This window comes from Nematostella vectensis, chromosome 6 (assembly GCF_932526225.1).
Source record: "Nematostella vectensis chromosome 6, jaNemVect1.1, whole genome shotgun sequence".
Lineage (NCBI taxonomy): Eukaryota > Metazoa > Cnidaria > Anthozoa > Actiniaria > Edwardsiidae > Nematostella > Nematostella vectensis.
Window position 1 is genome coordinate 127,666 of NC_064039.1, and position 18,018 is coordinate 145,683.

The 18,018-nt window shown below is 38.4% G+C and overlaps 2 protein-coding genes across 11 annotated transcripts; one reads left to right on the forward strand and one right to left on the reverse strand.

Moving 5' to 3' along the window:
* Window positions 1–1,661: 1,661 nt before the first annotated feature.
* Window positions 1,662–9,835, forward strand: LOC116617814 (protein trunk). 3 transcript variants are annotated; one of them, XM_032380827.2, is made up of 2 exons: window positions 1,662–1,852; window positions 8,530–9,835. In XM_032380827.2, the coding sequence occupies exons 1-2, from the start codon at window positions 1,823–1,825 to the stop codon at window positions 9,205–9,207; spliced, it is 708 nt and encodes a 235-aa protein (XP_032236718.2). In that variant the 5' UTR covers window positions 1,662–1,822; the 3' UTR covers window positions 9,208–9,835. The 3 variants fall into 3 exon arrangements, with proteins under 3 accessions (XP_032236718.2, XP_032236719.2, XP_032236717.2); XM_032380828.2 differs by lacking the exon at window positions 1,662–1,852 and adding an exon at window positions 4,904–5,313; XM_032380826.2 differs by lacking the exon at window positions 1,662–1,852 and adding an exon at window positions 5,885–7,179.
* LOC5511470 lies at window positions 9,623–17,996 on the reverse strand. Of its 8 annotated transcripts, none has more exons than XM_032380822.2 (8): window positions 17,731–17,996; window positions 16,227–16,421; window positions 14,152–14,697; window positions 13,221–13,338; window positions 11,798–12,066; window positions 11,362–11,539; window positions 10,869–11,149; window positions 9,623–10,555 (listed from the first exon to the last, which is right to left on the reverse strand). In XM_032380822.2, the coding sequence occupies exons 2-8, from the start codon at window positions 16,419–16,421 to the stop codon at window positions 10,385–10,387; spliced, it is 1,758 nt and encodes a 585-aa protein (XP_032236713.2). In that variant the 5' UTR covers window positions 17,731–17,996; the 3' UTR covers window positions 9,623–10,384. The 8 variants fall into 8 exon arrangements, with proteins under 8 accessions (XP_032236713.2, XP_048585475.1, XP_048585476.1 ...); XM_048729518.1 differs by lacking the exon at window positions 17,731–17,996 and adding an exon at window positions 17,359–17,565; XM_048729519.1 differs by lacking the exon at window positions 17,731–17,996 and adding an exon at window positions 17,297–17,501.
* Window positions 17,997–18,018: the final 22 nt, after the last annotated feature.

The window sequence follows — 18,018 nt, forward strand, 5'->3', positions numbered from 1 at the left end:
CTCAGCGGTGTTTCTAGGCTGTTTTCGGATTTCGTTTTTTTGATGTATTTTTGGTATATTTTCATTCGCTTTTGAAAAAAAGATTGTCCTTAAACTGGTTAAACTCGGTTTTAACTGGCTTACAGCCAAATTCGTTGGCTGGCCGCTCGGCCCCACTCCAAATCTTGGGGGCGTATTTTTTGGGAGATCTTAGCTATTTTTTTATCTTCAGATTGTTGAGTATTAAGCAGGAACTGTAGTTAGAAAAAGATCGGATACTCATTGTGATTTCGTATGTCGAACTTGTCGTTTTGGAAGCTTAATAGAATTTGACACAAAAGTATTTATCTTAATTATCTGCAGACTTCCGAGTCACTTTTGACTGAGTACTTCACGCGATGGGGGAGATGGAGTTCCTGTTTATAAAATCAAAATGTCGCGAGAAGTGTCCATAACTAGAGTTTAACCCAATGAAATGTCGACGTAGGCGCATTCCACCATTTCCTTTCGTCAGTTTCCCTGCCCTCCTCTCTCCTCGATGTGTAAGGTTGCTGTGCCGGATCGTCTCCGTGGAAGGAACTGACTTGCAGACATTGTTGTGCTAGTATTCTCGAGACGTTGTTGACAGAACACCCGCGTCTCTAAGAGCTAGCAGGTGATCCCAATTCCTTTTGACTGTCTCTGAAAAGTAGCGAAAAATCCAAGGATGTCCTAATGATTTTGCTACAATGGATTCAGTTTTGATTAGAAAACCAAATCTGCTTTTGCAGTTACTACAATGGGGTAAGTTTGATTGAGAAAATAAAATGATTTTCTAGTAGGAATGAGCATCAGATGGGATATAAAAAGTCATTTAGCATGAATTCTGTTTTGTCTTGAATATATGTCTTGTATATTATTTCTTTTAGCAATGTCAAGAAAAAAAAAGAGCTGAAAATGATAACTTATATGTTTACAGTACGATTTTGACGATTAGTTTATGATTTTTAAAAAGTAGATCTTCAATTTTCGTTACTTAACTGTCGAAACCAAGACACCAATGATTAATGTATCAGTAAACCACTTGAGGAAAATTTTCATTTCATGAATAAACCACGTGAAAAGAGATGATAAAAGTTAAAGTAAGCGCTATTCACATTTTTACCATGATAACCTCTAAAACTCTATCGCAGATATCGTTGATATGCGGTGTATTAGGCTTTAATCTACCACAAGTGTGTGGTGGTAGTATAATAACTTCGCAGATTTTTCTGAGCGGCGTTTACAAATATTGCCGGCCTGATTAGTGTTCTTTTCGTGTTACGCGAAACAACCCTTCAAGCGTATCTCAAATAGATTGTAATCGGCATGGTAAGAATATTCAGCGATTGGATAAATTGCGAGTAATTAAAGATATTATGACTATACTGAGCTAAGAAGCCTCTAAAATGAATCTCTCTAAAGGAAATGAGTACTGAGGAAGGTAAATGACAGCAACAGGTGAAAAGGAATGCAGATGTGAGCAGGGTTCACTAGCAATAAATGGTTTTATACTTTTCTGCCTTATTCAAACTTCTAATTAAGTAATAATTAGAAGTTGGAATAATGCCGAAAAGAAGAAAACCATTACACACAGGAACAAGATCCCATAACCCACTGTTCACAGCCCATCAATAATGGACTAGCAGATTAATATACGCCTACTAATAGCGAGTGCTCAGGAAATACACTAGAATTCGCTGTCATACAGTTCGCGCGGGGGAAGGACGGGGACACTTGTTTGCGCGTGCGTGCTACGAAGTTCCAAAACCGATAAAACGAGGACACACAAAAACATGTGATTCAGGACCGGCTTTCGCCCAACATGCAACATCTCGAGCACATCCCTGTCAAGGTAAAGCTTTTTTTAAGTATAAAGCGATATGCACATATTTTTATTCTAGTGTGTACATTTGTAATATGCTGGGTGATGAGTTTTTATGCGGGCTTGATCGATGATTTGCCATTAGGGAACGAAGAATGTTTGACTGGCAAATCTCTTGTTCAACCATCTGCTAGTAAAACCTGAAAAGCCTGAGAAGTTTGTACCTTAGAAAAGTAAAGGCCCATGCACAGACAGGTGCAAATATTCAAATGGCCCCTTTAAACTGGATTGACGCCATGGAATCATTTCTATGGGTGATTTGACTACTCTAACTTGAAAATACTGATTATTTACTTATCTAATGTTACTGCTGTGGAATCGCTCGAGTCGATCTCACTGGGTGTTATCACTTGTGAGGGCTGAATTGTATTGATTTGCACGTTAACATGTCCCTAAGTCTTAAACACACAAGTGTTTATGTTTGTGATTTAGTTCGACTTATCATACTTGTGAAGGGATCAGAACAACAACAACTTTATCGCACTTTATCAAACACTTTGGGTACAAGTACACGGCTTGCCCTTTCTGTCGAACGGTCTTTTGTTATGCGGGAATCATATCTTTTTAATCTTGACCAAAAGATAACTCACACCCACAACGTAGCTATGCGAGAAATATAAAATTGCCCACGGAATGAGTAAACCACTCCTTTGTTGTTGTTTTCATTCAACATGACGAATTAAGTCACGAAATAACCACAACTGCAAAAACAAAGCTTTATCCTTCTTTTACCAAACGCCATCTACAAACTCACATAAGTATTTCCAGATCAGCAGATATTGAAAAATGCATTCTGGCACTTATGATTTTTCTAGGATGATAAATTGACACCGAATCTTTAAAGTCACGGAAAGCAATGTCGACTGTAGACGCTCTTCCCTCTCTAATGCTAGCTATAATGTCGACTGTAGAATCTCTTTCCTCTCTTTTCCTAGCCTATGCTCAAAACATGTTCGTGAGGCTTGCACCAAATGTGTTAACACCAGGTTTAACTTGGTTCCTGGTGTAAGGTTGATATAGTGGGTTGTATGAGAATCAGGTAGATATGCTACGTCACAAAGCTACACTCGGGTTTAACAGCATGTCATGGCGAGAGTGTATACAGTAACTTCATTTGAAGTCCGCTTTAGATGATTTCTGGCCCGTCCCTTTAGACAACTTTAATTCATAATATGCCAATCAGCTGTCTTTTCTTAAACGGAGCGAGCGCGCGAAAACCGGTGATGCGCCTAGCTAAACTAGGCGACATGTCGATCGCGACATGTCGCATGCGACATGTCCCCTAAATAGTTCCTAGTTTAGCCACAAACAAAAACTTGAGCGCCCGAGAAATTTTGTAGGGCGGGATCTTTGTCGTTGCTACAAGATTTGGCGCGCGCTACAATGATTTTCGAGGTAGCTAAACATGGCAACATGTCGCACGCTACGTCTAGTGTCCAGACCTCTTGCTCAAGATGGCGGCCAGCAAAATGTGCTTTAATGATATTTCTCCGCTTACACTTTTGTGAGAGGAAAAAATCGCGAAAAAGATAGCGAATCCAATATTAGATTAAATTATATCAAGAGAGCATAAGATAAGAGAGGGAAACTTTGGTATTACCTGCGCGCCATGTCGATTCCGAATCCGGCTATTTTTAGGAACCACCACCCCACCACCACTACGCGTGAGCATTTTTACTCACCGTACCCCCGCGCTTTGCCATTTACATCTTGTTGTTCGCCGCTATTTTGTGACATGAAACCGAAAAAAAAAACACCCTATTTGCACAAATACCATCGAAAATGTCATTCTAGCATCAAGGATACGGGCAGTTGCAGTTTATTAAGGGGATGTAGTACTTCGAGGATTGCAAGATTTCCAAAACGAGACTTCATTCAAAATCAAGAGCGGAAAACCTCGTGCTTCAATAACCGTTGTTGCTCTAACTTGCTGCTTCTTCGTGGTTTCTCAATATTCATTATCTTCCTAATGGTCAAACGAAATCTGTAAGTTAGACATTAGATATAATATTGATTTTTGTGAATATTCCGGTGAATTGAGAAGGAATCCAAGAAAAATACATTTATAAAACTATCCTTGTAACGAGGGAATGCATTTTGTGATGATCAATGCCAGCAAACTGAGCTTTTGTTAAAGGGAGAAATAAAGAGGGAGATATTACTATATTTCTTTGATGTTGTTATTATTATATGTTATATTATTATGTTATTATTATTATACAAGCTGGTGTCGGGATTTGAATCAAACGAAGTATCACAGCCATTTTATTTCGGTATTTTCTTTCTCATTTGACTTCGCCGCTCAGACAAACAAAACAGTCAAACTATTCAGGGATTTAGCTTTCTGTGAGTACATTTGCCAATCTTGGTAACTTAAGTTAGACTTGTTTTCTTCTTCCGAGTTATTTTACATGATCTCTTTTCATTCCTATCGAGTTGGCAAAAAACAAATATTTCTTTTACAAATAACTTTTTTTATTCATAAAAATTTGATTATTAACATTATATTTAAATAATAATAGTAATAATAATATAATATGTTGATTGTGGCTCATTTAATACAAACATAACCACATGGTCTGTTTGTAGTAATGTGACGCGGGCGCGAGGGGCCTGTCTCACGTGGGGCCTTCGCTTCACGTGTTAGCACCTCTACTTCATTCTTTCTTGCGATAATTTCCTTGTCTTTTTGTGCGTAACAAACGAACGCTCTTGTAAAAGGATTAATTACTTTTACTGTTTAAAAGGCTTTACGTAAGTAGTCGTTTCCTTATTAGTGTAAACTCAAATTCTAAGATTTGTCTAATTCCGCTTGATCATGACATCTCGAGCTGTAAAATATTTACAAAGACTTTAACTGGGTCATTTTTCATTGCTTTTCGCTTCTAATGTACGGACATTTCGTCAATGCGTCATACTGTTTCTGTTAATAGAACATTAATCAAAAGTAACCCAACAAACAGAATAACAAAAAGCTATTGGCCAATTGTGTTTTCAATACAGTAAGAGTAATTTCCTTTTCTGGAACTGAAATTCAAACGCAGACAAAACGCCTCTTTCCGTAAGCTTTGATTAGAAACTGTCAAAGCAAGCTCGAATTCAATTACATCTGGTATTCCGGGCTATCGGCTCGAGGTGTCTTTTCCTACGCAAGGTAAGTTTTTGTGTGGACAGGTTTTATTGTCACGCGCGAGCCCGTGAACCAGGGTGGTCAGCTGACAATGAACATGAGGACACTTGAGTTTCAGCGGCATGTCAATCATTTCGATCAAGAAATTCTACCTGCAAGAGGCGGAGAAAGAAGGCAACAAATAGAAAAGCCCGTGTTTTCTAGTCCATAAGCCACCTTAAAAGCCCTCAAAGAGTACAACTATCAATTAAGAATAGAAAGGGTCACCTGGAAAAACACCACGATGGCTATTCAGATTAAGGTGGGGTTATCATAAAACATCGTCACTACTTATTTGACTTAGTTTACCACTAATCCTTACAGTATTTTCACAACTACACTGTGTAATGATTCCGAAACATTATCCTTAATGCCAAAACATGTTATCTTAAATAAAATATAATAAAAAAAATGAAGATGGCAGACTCTTTTAGGAAAATACGGATTCAGCTCCCGATGCGAGCACGGATGTTAGATAGAAATTGAAGTTTAAAATGCACTATTCAGAAAAAGTAGTCAATAATCTTAAAAAAGTCGTTATGGTACATCAATGCCACAGATGGTTTTAAACATAACACTGACATTAGTAATTGACCTACAATTATTCAAGATGAGATCTCGAGTGCATCGATCCCCGAGGGCGGGACTAGCAGCTGCTATTCGTATCATATATTATATGTCATATACTCGTTTAGATTTTTTTATTATATGTCATATACTCTATAATTTAAACGTACTTCGAAAAAGGAAGACCGCCGCTAAAGAGTAGACAATTCAAGATAGTAACGATTTTTGGGGAAAGTGATTTATTTCAATTGAAGGGAATGCCTTTTTTAAATAACGATTACTTTGTGTAAAGAACTAAAGGCTCTGAATGTTGTTGATATTAAAATCGTATTTAATCTAACAAGAAAAATCTTTAAGAAAATGTTTCAAAGAAATGTATTGCGTTAAAATTTAATAGCACAAAGACACTTTATGTTTCACTCTGTATTATCAAGAGACCGCGATGGTCTCTTGGTAATATTGTATTATCTCTTAGTCCAATGCTTGGCTTATTGGTGGCTAATGTTTCTCAAACTGATTAGCACTTGTAAGCTAATGACTTACACTTATATCCTTACATAGGAATTACGTAATTTTTTACTTAAGAATTAAAAAAATCGAGTAAAGGGTTCAAAAATAACAATTTAAAAAGAAAAATATTTTTAAAATAACTTTGCTAAACTGTTTAATCATTATGCTGGGAGACTATCATGATGAAATCAGTAATTTCAAGTTAAAAACTTTTCTTTGAAGTGTGATATTGTGAAATAAAAAGATTTCACTTTAAACGTTTACTACTGACATTAGCACTTCTATTGTTTGGGCTTCTAAAAATAATTAAAATGAATCTAAAAAAAACCCGATAGTTCAACAATAAACATGGAACATAAATTAAAGGAACTGCGCATCTATAATAACCTCATCCAGTGCATTCATGGAGTCTAAGCATTAGTTTTTCTATTGTAACATGACAGCTAAGTTTAACCTATCACTAAAGAATCGGCAGGAAGGGAACATGATTTAAAAATTGCTGTTTTAGATAAACTTTTGACCTTTAATTACAATATGATCCCGAGAATGTTGTAGTGGTTTCCTTCGGTGTAAAAAGTGTCTCCCCGACGCTCTAACCACTTAGCTGTTAAAATATATATTTAAAAATATAAACAGCGAGAAATATATATAAAAACAGAAATCGTCGCCATTTTACCCTACACTTGAGCGTGCGCACAAATCTTTACTACATTTACACTCAAATTCCCATTTCGAACTTTCAAAACAGCTAATTAATTAATTTATTTATGTTGCTTTTAGTGTCGTGCTTTTTTACTCGTATCAGACGGTTTTTAGTTAGTTCATAGTTTAAAAGAGAGAGGCTCGCAAAGAATGAATGAGGCAACTTCTCTTCAAATACGATATCTGCCAAGATAAGAGGCGCGCCGGTATATAAGATAAAGACTCTTGACGACAAAAATGCGCTCGGTAACAAGTAAAGACAAGTAAAGGAAGCCATCACACATAAGATATGCGTTATCGTTTTATTCTTGCTGCTCGTAGGGAGGGATTCGCCGGTCAAACCATTAAGGTATCTAATGCACACATTGCGGTCTTGAAAGCGTAAATAATAATGCCATATCAACTAATCTAATCACCTTAGCTTTTTGGTAAGAGTTTTGTAAGTTTTCTAAAACTGCGGCGCGATTTGTCGTAATGCTGAATTAAATATAAAATCCATATAACCATGAATAAGAATTATCAGATATTACAGAGGTTTCCTTATTAGCTTTTACTCGGCCCTAAAGAAGCTCAAACACCCAGCAACTTATAAGTTCCCTTGTACTAGCGAGTCACACAAAGCATCATTTTCGATACATTTACAAAGCACATTTCGTTATAGTTGTTGTTGTCTTTGAAAAACTAAAACTTTTTTAGGGCTGTGGTATAGGACACAATGTACACAACGAACTTAAAACTTCATTGGATGAAAAGAATTTCAAAGTGCACACGTGTGCGCTGTATTACCGAATTGATTAGCGAATATCTTCTATAAGGAGACAGGAGCGTACACAGGGGGTGGGCAGGGTGCGCGCGCACCCCTCCTTGGCGGCCAAAAAGTGGGTAATTTCTCATAGGCTTTTTCAATATGTTACCTATGACAGCGCACCCCCCTCAGCCAATCCTGGGTACGCTCCTGAGAGAACTGAAGGCATCCCCAACTTCCAAAAATGGTAAATCAAGCTCTTATTAATTCACGTACTAAGAGTGGTTAAGAGTGATGCCAAGATAGAGCATTCTTTACAAGTTTCGCACTTGAACGGGTATTGAAGGATATTGATAACTAGAACGGAAGCAAACCAGAGTTATGACTTTGAGGGAAAATATGTTCAAGGTATGCGTAACATTGTAAAGCTAAAAGTAAAGATAAAAATAGTGACAAAAGATGATGACGAAGTGCTATACAAAAAGCTTAAACATGAAACACAATACGAAAATATGGACTGATATAAATCAATGTATAACGAAAATGTACAGTAGAGATCATGTGCAGTAGTGGCATCGGTATTGACGAAAGTCCGTGTACAATAGCTCTAGTGAATTAAAGCCAAAGGTGAAATTGTCAAACACACGTGCCACATATTGCCTCATGAGCCTGAAGGCTCAAAATTAACGTACTAAGGTGGAGGTTGAGGGGGGTTGGTGGTCACCAAGGATCCGAAAGTTCCTGCTTCAATTTTTTTTTAATGAATGGTCTTCCTGTGCTTATTAGGATCACTAGTACTGGTAAATCTGTTGCTGATTGGTTGATGGCTAAGGTGGCATATTTTCCCTGCTTAAAAGAAAAAATAATAATGAGGCCGACAAAGTAAAGTAAACAACGACACAACTGTAGCAAAGATAATCAAATTAACACATTCTGCTTTCTATTCTTTTCAAGGCTCTTGTGGTATTTCTGTTGGTAATCGTCTCTTCAAAGCTTTCCAGCAGCAAGCCAGCAACGATTTTCGCCCAAGAAACAAACACTCCTAATAATAACTGCAGACCAGTAAAACGAGAGGTTCTACGCGAACGATTAGGTCATGCATTCAACCACCACTACATGGCAATGGACTTTATTGACATCAAGGAAAAGGTCTCTGATCGTTCTGAGCTTGCCAATATAATAGATGAGCTAGACCCGGCTTATTTACTACTCAACTTTGATACGGGCGATCACGATAATTTGGAAACAGACCACGTGCCTGAAAAAGCTGAACACGTGCGCAGTGGGCCTTATCACGTGAATGGGAGTATGCGCGATCGCCGAAGCAGTGGTTCAATTCGTATCGGCGACATCCAAGACCCTACGCCTTGGACGTGTCAAACTAAAGTACGATGGGAGAGACTGGGTGCAAATTATTTCCCGCGTTATTTGCGAACTGTCACGTGCACACAGCCTTTATGCTGGTACGGCCATTTCAGCTGTAGACCAAAGCTCTTCAAGCTGAAGGTCCTAAAGAAAAAGCAAAACACGTGCCGACAGATAACCTCCTTGAGAGACGGTCACCGACTGTTCGAGGAATTCTGGGAAGTGGTAGAAAAAGAAGTGGCGTTGTACTGTCAATGCACCCAATAACCAATCACACAAGGCAAACATCACGTGATACTGACGTATGGAGGGGTCTGTTAAAACTAGGGGAGATGGTAGACTTCTGGGCCACTTTTTATCTCGCGTTGCTGGCCCCATCGTAAGGCCCAAAATATTGTTATTTTTTTCTTGCATGTAAATTACAAATAAAGATAGATATAGATAGAGCGCTATGTATGTCCAATATTACAATAGCAATGTGGATAAACCCCTACGATACTTAATATGCGCCATACCATAATACTCCAATTATTACGCAATATCTTTAGCGTAAGGCTGATGGATGCAAAGGAATGAATTACATAGCCTAGAGAAAGAGCTTTCATATCATAATTTTGGTAATATGGTTATATTGAATATCGTAGTAGCTGAGACTATCTATATCGCTAAAGAGATATCTCTATTTCGTCGATCTATATTTAATACTCCAAGTATTACAAGGCAAACTTTCTATTAGAAAGGGCTCATCATCAATAAAAGTCTCTCCCTTGACATTCCCCTACACACCAGGTTTCACATTATCTGACGAAGTGTCACCATGCAGACCATCTCCGGGATTTGGTCATATTGTGAAATAAAATAAAATCGTTTGCCCTCAGGCAAGATGGAAATCTAATATGTTATATCAGAAATCATTATATTTATCTGAATTAAGGTGCTTCTATCTGAATTGTTATACATCTATTCAGAATGTAAGTTTTATGCGAACATTAAAACGGTATATTGGTGATGTTGGTCAGGCTAGCTTTTCTTCTGGGTCCATGGTGATGTTGGTCAAGCTAACTCTTCTTCTGGGTCCATGGTGATGTTGGTCAGGCTAACTCTTCTTCTGGGTCCATGTTGGTCAGGCTAACTCTTCTTCTGGGTCCATGGTGATGTTGGTCAGGCTAATTCTTTTTCTGTGTCAAAGGTGATGTTGGTCAGGCTAACCCTTCTTCTGGGTCCATGGTGATGTTGGTCAGGCTAACTCTTCTTCTGGGTCCATGTTGGTCAGGCTAACTCTTCTTCTGGGTCCATGGTGATGTTGGTCAGGCTAATTCTTTTTCTGTGTCAAAGTTGATGTTGGTCAGGCTAACTCTTTTTCTGAGCCCATGGTGATGTTGGTCAGGCTAACTCTTCTTCTGAGCCCATGGTGATGTTGGTTGGGCTAACCCTTCTTCTGCGTTTAGAGTGATGTTGGATAAGCTTGTTCCTCTTCTGTTTCCATGGTGATGTTGCTTTGCACGTATCTGACAAATTCCACATAACTATCGAGCTTCTTGATTATTTGATCTGGGTCCCAGTCTCCCTTCGCAAGCCTCCTATCCCAATCATCACAGTGTAGGTGTAGGTCAATCTGAAAGAAAGCACGCCAACTAATGAGAAATGTCACATAAGCCATGAGCTACGACAGAATAGAATGAAATAAGAGAAACAGACTGACCCATCTACCTTAAAAAGTTTTGCTAGAGTAAAGGTTCACTTGCTTTCTATCTAGGTCGAGTCAGTAAAATACAGAAAAATTCCCTAAACAGCAAAAAATATCTGAGAAATTACTATTTTATTATTTACTCAAAGACACTGCTTAGGAAAAAATCCTAACTTGAAATAAAAACTACTTAAGGTGTAAATAATGTACGTTAAGGTCACAAAATCTTATAAAACCGTACCATTTCACGGCATTCGTCCTTTTTTGAATTGGGCAAATGCACTGCCTTTTCTCTAGAGAACATCATCGTAAACCGTTCTTCACCGATAGGGTAATGGCAGTTAAAGCGTTCAGATCGACTAAAATAATCTAGATCGAAGTCGTCTGGAAGAGGGACATCTTGTTTTAACTGTACAGACTGTAGTTGTCCTGTCTCGCAGATAACCAGTGCCTTCCTCAGGTAGTCCATCAACATGGTCTCCTCCTCCTGCTCTTTTAGTGTTAGGTGGAGGTTTTTTGGACCTGTAAGAATCATAACCCTTTTATTAAATTAACCAGCACCAGTACCAGTGAGAAAATGGTGAAAATAATAAAGGTAAAAATGGATAATTAACGAGAGAAAGAAGGTAGAGGAAAAGAAGAATTGGAAGTGTGAAGAAAAACGAAATTAAGAAATCGAGAAGGAAGGACGAGAGGGAATAAAGGTGTGAAACCAAAATGCATAGTGTCCTTACTTTTTCTGAGGTTCAGCCGGCAATCAAACTGTCGTGATGGCATAATTATGGTCAGTTTAAGTACCGAAGTTGATGGTACGCAAAGGTAGATGTGTAAATTGTCGTTGAGTATTTCGTGTCTGAGTACCCCCTTCATCTGTATTGGAAACTCTTCATCTTCTCCTTCTTTGATGAATGCCTTAAAAGCATTGGAATGTTACGCATCAAACAATTTTGTTCTAAATAAATTTAAAGAAAAGCTTTTTGGCACAGTGAGTTGAAAAGGCATCCCTGAGGTAGCATTTGAATATTGTCTTTTAAGATTAAAATTCGATAAATTTTATCGCTTTTGAGCTCTATTTTATTTTATCGCTAGTTAGCTCTATCTTACCATTATTGGTTTTTGGCTTTAAGACATTCGGGTCTTTAAACACTCGTGACCAATAATTGATATTACCGTTATTCTGATCCGTCTACAGCCATACTTGTGACTTAATGGTGAGAAAAAGGAGAAGTCATATCGGATGTTGGAAGGTCCACGACATGTTGGGTCCTGAAATGTCCGCATGAGCTGCGCGACCTGTCTCTCGGTGAGTCCTCCTGCAAAATCCACCCTCCAGGTACTGTTAGTTGTTGAACTTCTTCCACCTTGGAGTGGTAACCATGTATAATCTTGATGTAAATGTGACTGCAGTTCATTCAAGGTGTAGTATTGTAAATCATCCCCTGTAGTATTTCATCAAACAACAATGTAACGTGTATGGCTACAATGATGGTACAATGATGGGAGGAAAGGGGGGGACTTGGTGATCGTCATTTCCCTTGGATAATAAAATCCTATACCAGCTGATGTTCCTTACCATAGGGTTTTTACCTCTGCCACCAATACCGATGTAACTCAAAAGGAATTAGCATACAAAAGAACGGATATTATTACATTTATCCTGCACAAATATAGAAACATACAGCTGTACAAACATGTTTCTACCGAGGATATACTTCACTGCAGCAGATACAAAACCCCACCGCACCTTACAACCATGAATCTGAGAGAGTGTGTTACAAGCAATAAAGGAGTTCACCGGGCCAGCCTCCCGACAACTTAGTTTTATGTCAGCTGCAGGGTGAGCCAATTGCGGCTTATTGGTTTTGTAGCTACAGTGCATGTGCGAGTAGCTTTTATGTCATCATGCCGAAAAAAATAAAATTTTCTGAAGATTTAGAGATTTTGGAAAAACAATTCGTACATAATTCGTTACATGAGAAAGTTTGAAACAAGTTACATAATTATTACTCGAGCTCGTTCTATTTAGGGATGCAATAGTTCAGCCTAGTTATCGATGTTTGAAATGCTCGCAATAAGTGAATTTTGTCAATACCTGGTTCGGGTCCCATACGACATTTTAAATTTTTTTCTTAAATATAAATAGTGTCCCATTTCTTTTAGTAGTTGAGTTCTAGTATTTTATTCCAGGATAGATCTAAAGTTAAGAATTTATATAGGTTATCAAGAAGCATTTTTTATAACAGTCTTGCTTTCATAATCTTAATTGCTTAATATATTGTATGTAATGTGTATATACTTGAAATTACAGTTAAACATTTTCTAAAACTGTAATAGCTGTTGCAGTAGCTACATGCAAGTTTTTGTGGGGCTATTTTATCCCTTTTTAAAAACGCCTGCGAGGGAGGCTAGAGATGTAGAGACTACTATTTTTGAAAATTCTATATCTTAAAGAATTCACAACCCCCAAATGCGAATACCAAAATGTTCATAAAAGGGGAACAAGCCCCACAAAGAACAAAAAAATTGGCTTGTTCTCTTGCTAAGCTGTAAATTCATAGAAATAATCACATAGCAGGAGAGAAAAATAATTTACCTTCATCGATGCCTTTTATGTACGCATGACCAATATGTGACCACAGGTCGATTTCGAAAGCATCCTTTTCAGGGTCTAAGTGCTGGAGTTTCTTAAGTACAAGGTCCTTGTAACCAACCTGAAGGATAAAATTGCTTACTCTTAAGTACTGGCACATCGGGGGTGCTCATAAAAGAGAATCGGTATAAAATGACAGGTAACTTGGGCTAACAAATTGAAAAGTATTCAGGATCGCGCAGGATTAAGCTTTATATGGCTTGATGCTCAAAATAGAAACATCTCAATACATAATTTTGAGGATACTTATCTAAAGGTGTGGCTAAGCGAAGTTTACAAAGATAATACATCCGAGCCAAAAGAACAAATTAAGAACTTTTAGGACTTTCATTTGTCTACAAATACGAAGATTACTTAGCTCATGTAATTAATGTACAACACAGGGTTGCGCTCAGAAAACGGAGGCTCAGCAACCACAATTTGGCCTTTTAGACCGGCAGACACGCTAGACCATTTATAAACCCCTGGATGAGAGAAAGTTCACGGTATCCAAACATGAATAGAAAATGAGGAGCACTTTCGTGTTTTCTACGTATAAAACAATCAGAGAAACATTGTATAATATCATTAAGTGTGGATATGAAGATATAAAAATTAATATCTTCAAAATAATAATACCTTAGGAAAATGACATCTCTATTTACGTTTTTTTTTTCGGACTTCAACTATGTACATTTTGTATAAGTTACCGAAATAAACAAAGTTTATTGTATATTGTTTATCGTCGGCAATATCAATTGCATTCTGGGTTGGTCAATAGCAATCCTTATACCCCTAAGAAATAGCACATTGGGTGTGGTTAAACTCCATCAACAGTAATCTACAGCCAATCGATGCTAGCAATATATCGCATATATGCATATGGATAACTTACCACGTTTGATGGTCCGCATTGCTGACCATCAACCAGTGATACTTCGAAGAACTCTCCACTCCACGTGGGATATGGTGGTTCCACAAACACCAGCTTAAACATGCTATTTTCACTCCCTTCAATAGCGCTACATTTAACATTATTATACGGAAGCACTGCTTGTTTAATTCGACATCGAGCATTGTGTTCTTGTAAAACTGTCTCGCCACATATATAAAGCATTTCTTCCTCAAGATTGTAAGATATAAATGTGTTTGTTTGTTCACTAATTCTTTTCTTTATTTCTTCACTTTTCCCAAAAACACGCCCAACAAGGTCTTTTGAAATGTAAACACCAGTCCGTTTAGAGACCACAGGTTCAGCAAGAAGTCTGAGAATACGATACTTTGCTTTGCTCTTTTGGTTCTTGGTGCCCATTATGTGCGCCTTATAGTCTTTGACATAGATCTTTGCTCCGGTTTCTTGGCCTATTGAATTTATTCGTTTACCACCTTTTCCAATGACCATACCAATCTGACTTTCTTTAAGCTCAACAGTTTCTGGTTCCTATAAAAACATAATTGAAATGACAATTTTAGGTCAAAGAAATCAGGGATATATCTAGAGAAAGACTCGATTTTATCATCTTTTGCAAACTTACCTTAAGTTCAAAGGGAGAAATATTGGAACCTTTTTTTAAACCAGGCAAGGACTTCCCATAGCCGGGTACAGTAATACACATGTAATACAAGTATTTTTGTATTACAAATGCAATCGTGTCTTAGCCTAAATGTGATATATTTAGCACAAGGAAAAAGGAAAATAATCCTTAAAGGAGGAGCGTCACGCCTTCTCTAGCCTTTCGAAACGGATAGCCCGGATCGATCTCTGAGAAGGGGGAAAAGTGCCGTTGATAAATCTTCAAAATTCTCTCTGCCCATCCGAAAGCTAAATCCAAGTTTCTGTTACAAACAGTGTTTTTTCTTATTAGTTAGCGTTTTATTTTCAAGGATAATCGTTTTCTGATTCAAAAATCAGCAAGATGAAATCTGGAGTCGTTCGTGAGGTTTAGCAAGCGAGCGGAGGTCCAGCGATCACTATTGGAAGTCAACTCAGGCACGAATTTGGATCGAAGCGAGTACTCAGTATCTTTATTAGAAGGGATATCAAATATTCAATGCTGACAAGAATAATATCATTGGTAAGACTTTTAGTGCGAGGTTTATTTATTGCATAGGTAAACACAACTTGACGTATGTTATTCTCTTCTAGTTTTGCTTTTTCTTTCTCTTACTTATCTCCTTTTTATCTAGAATTTTTTTTAATACTGATGGTCTCTGCTTATTCCTAGTCACAGTCATAGTCACCACCTTGGAAGAATAACCGGCAAAGTTAGACATATTTTGTTAGTAGAGGGAAGTGTAATTTATTTGTTCAGCCACGCAAAGCTCCGAAGCGTAACTCCGGAATTTACAACGAAATAAACATCGAATATGAACCACAACATTGCCTCAGAGTCTTCAATATGGCATCCAGCGACCTCTCCAAACGCTGAAAACATATAGACGCTTGTTTCATCAAGAAATAAGAGATTTCTCAGGGGGTTTGAGTCATAAGAAACAGTAAAAATTAGCTAGTGCGATTCTCTTGCAATCTTCGTTACCCGAAACTCTCGTATAATGGACGTTTATGTTTTTCTAAAAATAGTACACAGGCTTCCAATCTTGCGAGTTACCATGACGCTCCTCCTTTAATCTAAGTCAATTTCTTGGTGTGGCCACAAAAATTGAACAGTTGATTGTCATAGTACTGCAAAAATGTAGATAACAATCAAATTGTAATTATAATCTGTTTTTTTTTTTTTTTATTTGAAAGCCAGGACTTTGGCTTTATATAGATTTCCATACCAAATGTCTTTAAGAAGTAATCTCGCCCAATCTTCCACATCTTCTTAACATCAGTTTGGAGAGCTTTCATGTAGTATAGCCATCTTTTTTTAGTTTAATTTTGGGATCAAACTTAAAATATTTTTTGTAATCTTGTGTCAAAATCATGCCTTTCTCTCCCTCCCTATTCGTGGTATACATGGTACTTACTATCATATCCTTTATTATATGTTCTGCTTTCTGGACATCTTCTGCACTGCCTTCAAGAATAACACAGTCCTGATCACTGTCAATGGATGGTCGGATATTTGTCATTTCCTCGATATAATCCAAATTCTTCTTTTTTTTGCCAATGACAGCTGCAATCGCAACTGCAGGCATGTGTATTTTCTTTGTTGTACTCATCTGTAAGAGTGCCAAAAGTAAGTCAGCCTTGGACGATTTGAAAAAGATGTTCGAGTATCGATTATTTCACGATTAGCCAATACACTCAGTAATTATTAGGGAGTTTTATTTAAGCTCAGCCGTGTACCCAGGATTGGATGAGGGGGAGGGGTGTGGGGTGCACAGGAATCATATAGAAGAGGCATAGTAGATTGAAGATTCCTCAATAAGACATGACCTACTTTTTGGCCACCAAGGCCAAACATCCCACCTATATTGGAGGCCACCTACATTAAAGACACAGCAATCATTTCATCTGCGAATATTATTGAGGTTCTTAAGATTTTATTTCATAGTAGAATGAACGGCTCATTTTAACTCCATGTGTTAACTACAAACTAAGTCACAATGTAGCGTGATCACACATGTGAGCATGGGATACCTTTGAGTCGACGAGACCGCTATGGTACATGCTGCAGCCTCTTTCGCCCTACGAGTGAAGAGACCGCTACCACGGTACATACCCTCTGTATTACTGCAGCCTTTCTCGCCTTACGAGTGAAGAGACCGCTATCACGGTACATACCCTCTGTATTACTGCAGCCTTTCTCGCCTTACGAGTGAAAAGACCGCTACCACGGTACATACCCTCTGTATTACTGCAGCCTTTCTCGCCCTACGAGTGAAGAGACCGCTATCACGGTACATACCCTCTGTATTACTGCAGCCTTTCTCGCCTTACGAGTGAAAAGACCGCTACCACGGTACATACCCTCTGTATTACTGCAGCATTTCTCGCCTTACGAGTGAAAAGACCGCTATCACGGTACATACCCTCTGTATTACTGCAGCCTTTCTCGCCCTACGAGTGAAGAGACCGCTATCACGGTACATACCCTCTGTATTACTGCAGCCTTTCTCGCCTTACGAGTGAAGAGACCGCTACCACGGTACATACCCTCTGTATTACTGCAGCATTTCTCGCCTTACGAGTGAAGAGACCGCTATCACGGTACATACCCTCTGTATTACTGCAGCATTTCTCGCCTTACGAGTGAAGAGACCGCTATCACGGTACATACCCTCTGTATTACTGCAGCCTTTCTCGCCTTACGAGTGAAGAGACCGCTACCACGGTACATACCCTCTGTATTACTGCAGCCTTTCTCGCCTTACGAGTGAAGAGACCGCTATCACGGTACATACCCTCTGTATTACTGCAGCATTTTTCGCCTTACGAGTGAAGAGACCGCTATCACGGTACATACCCTCTGTATTACTGCAGCCTTTCTCGCCTTACGAGTGAAGAGACCGCTATCACGGTACATACCCTCTGTATTACTGCAGCATTTCTCGCCTTACGAGTGAAGAGACCGCTATCACGGTTACCCTTGTGGTTAGGATTACTTCAGCCTGCCTGGAGCGGCGGTGAGGACAAGAAATCTGTATGGTCAGTCGACTCTAATGCCCGCAATCTAGGGTTTCAATGTTAACACAAAAGGCACGTTGCTAACGGTACATTATGCCGGACCAAACAAGGCACACTCAGGGAATTATGTGGTTTTATTTTGTGTATTTTGTTAGCAGTCTTCTTCGGGAAGTAATTTCCCACGGACGT

What these genes read in the sequence shown, in the direction of transcription:
- LOC116617814 (XM_032380826.2), top strand. Translation starts at nt 7,120, where the DNA reads ATGCGTTATCGTTTTATTCTTGCTGCTCGTAGGGAGGGATTCGCCGGT. An exon ending in TCGCCGGTCAAACCATTAAG is followed by an intron (nt 7,180 to 8,529) that starts GTATCTAATGCA and finishes ATTCTTTTCAAG; the next exon opens with GCTCTTGTGGTATTTCTGTT.
- LOC5511470 (XM_048729518.1), bottom strand. Translation starts at nt 17,418, where the DNA reads ATGTACCGTGATAGCGGTCTCTTCACTCGTAAGGCGAGAAATGCTGCA. An exon ending in ATGCTGCAGTAATACAGAGG is followed by an intron (nt 16,422 to 17,358) that starts GTATGTACCGTG and finishes GCACTCTTACAG; the next exon opens with ATGAGTACAACAAAGAAAAT. An exon ending in AGGACGAATGCCGTGAAATG is followed by an intron (nt 10,556 to 10,868) that starts GTACGGTTTTAT and finishes GCTTTCTTTCAG; the next exon opens with ATTGACCTACACCTACACTG.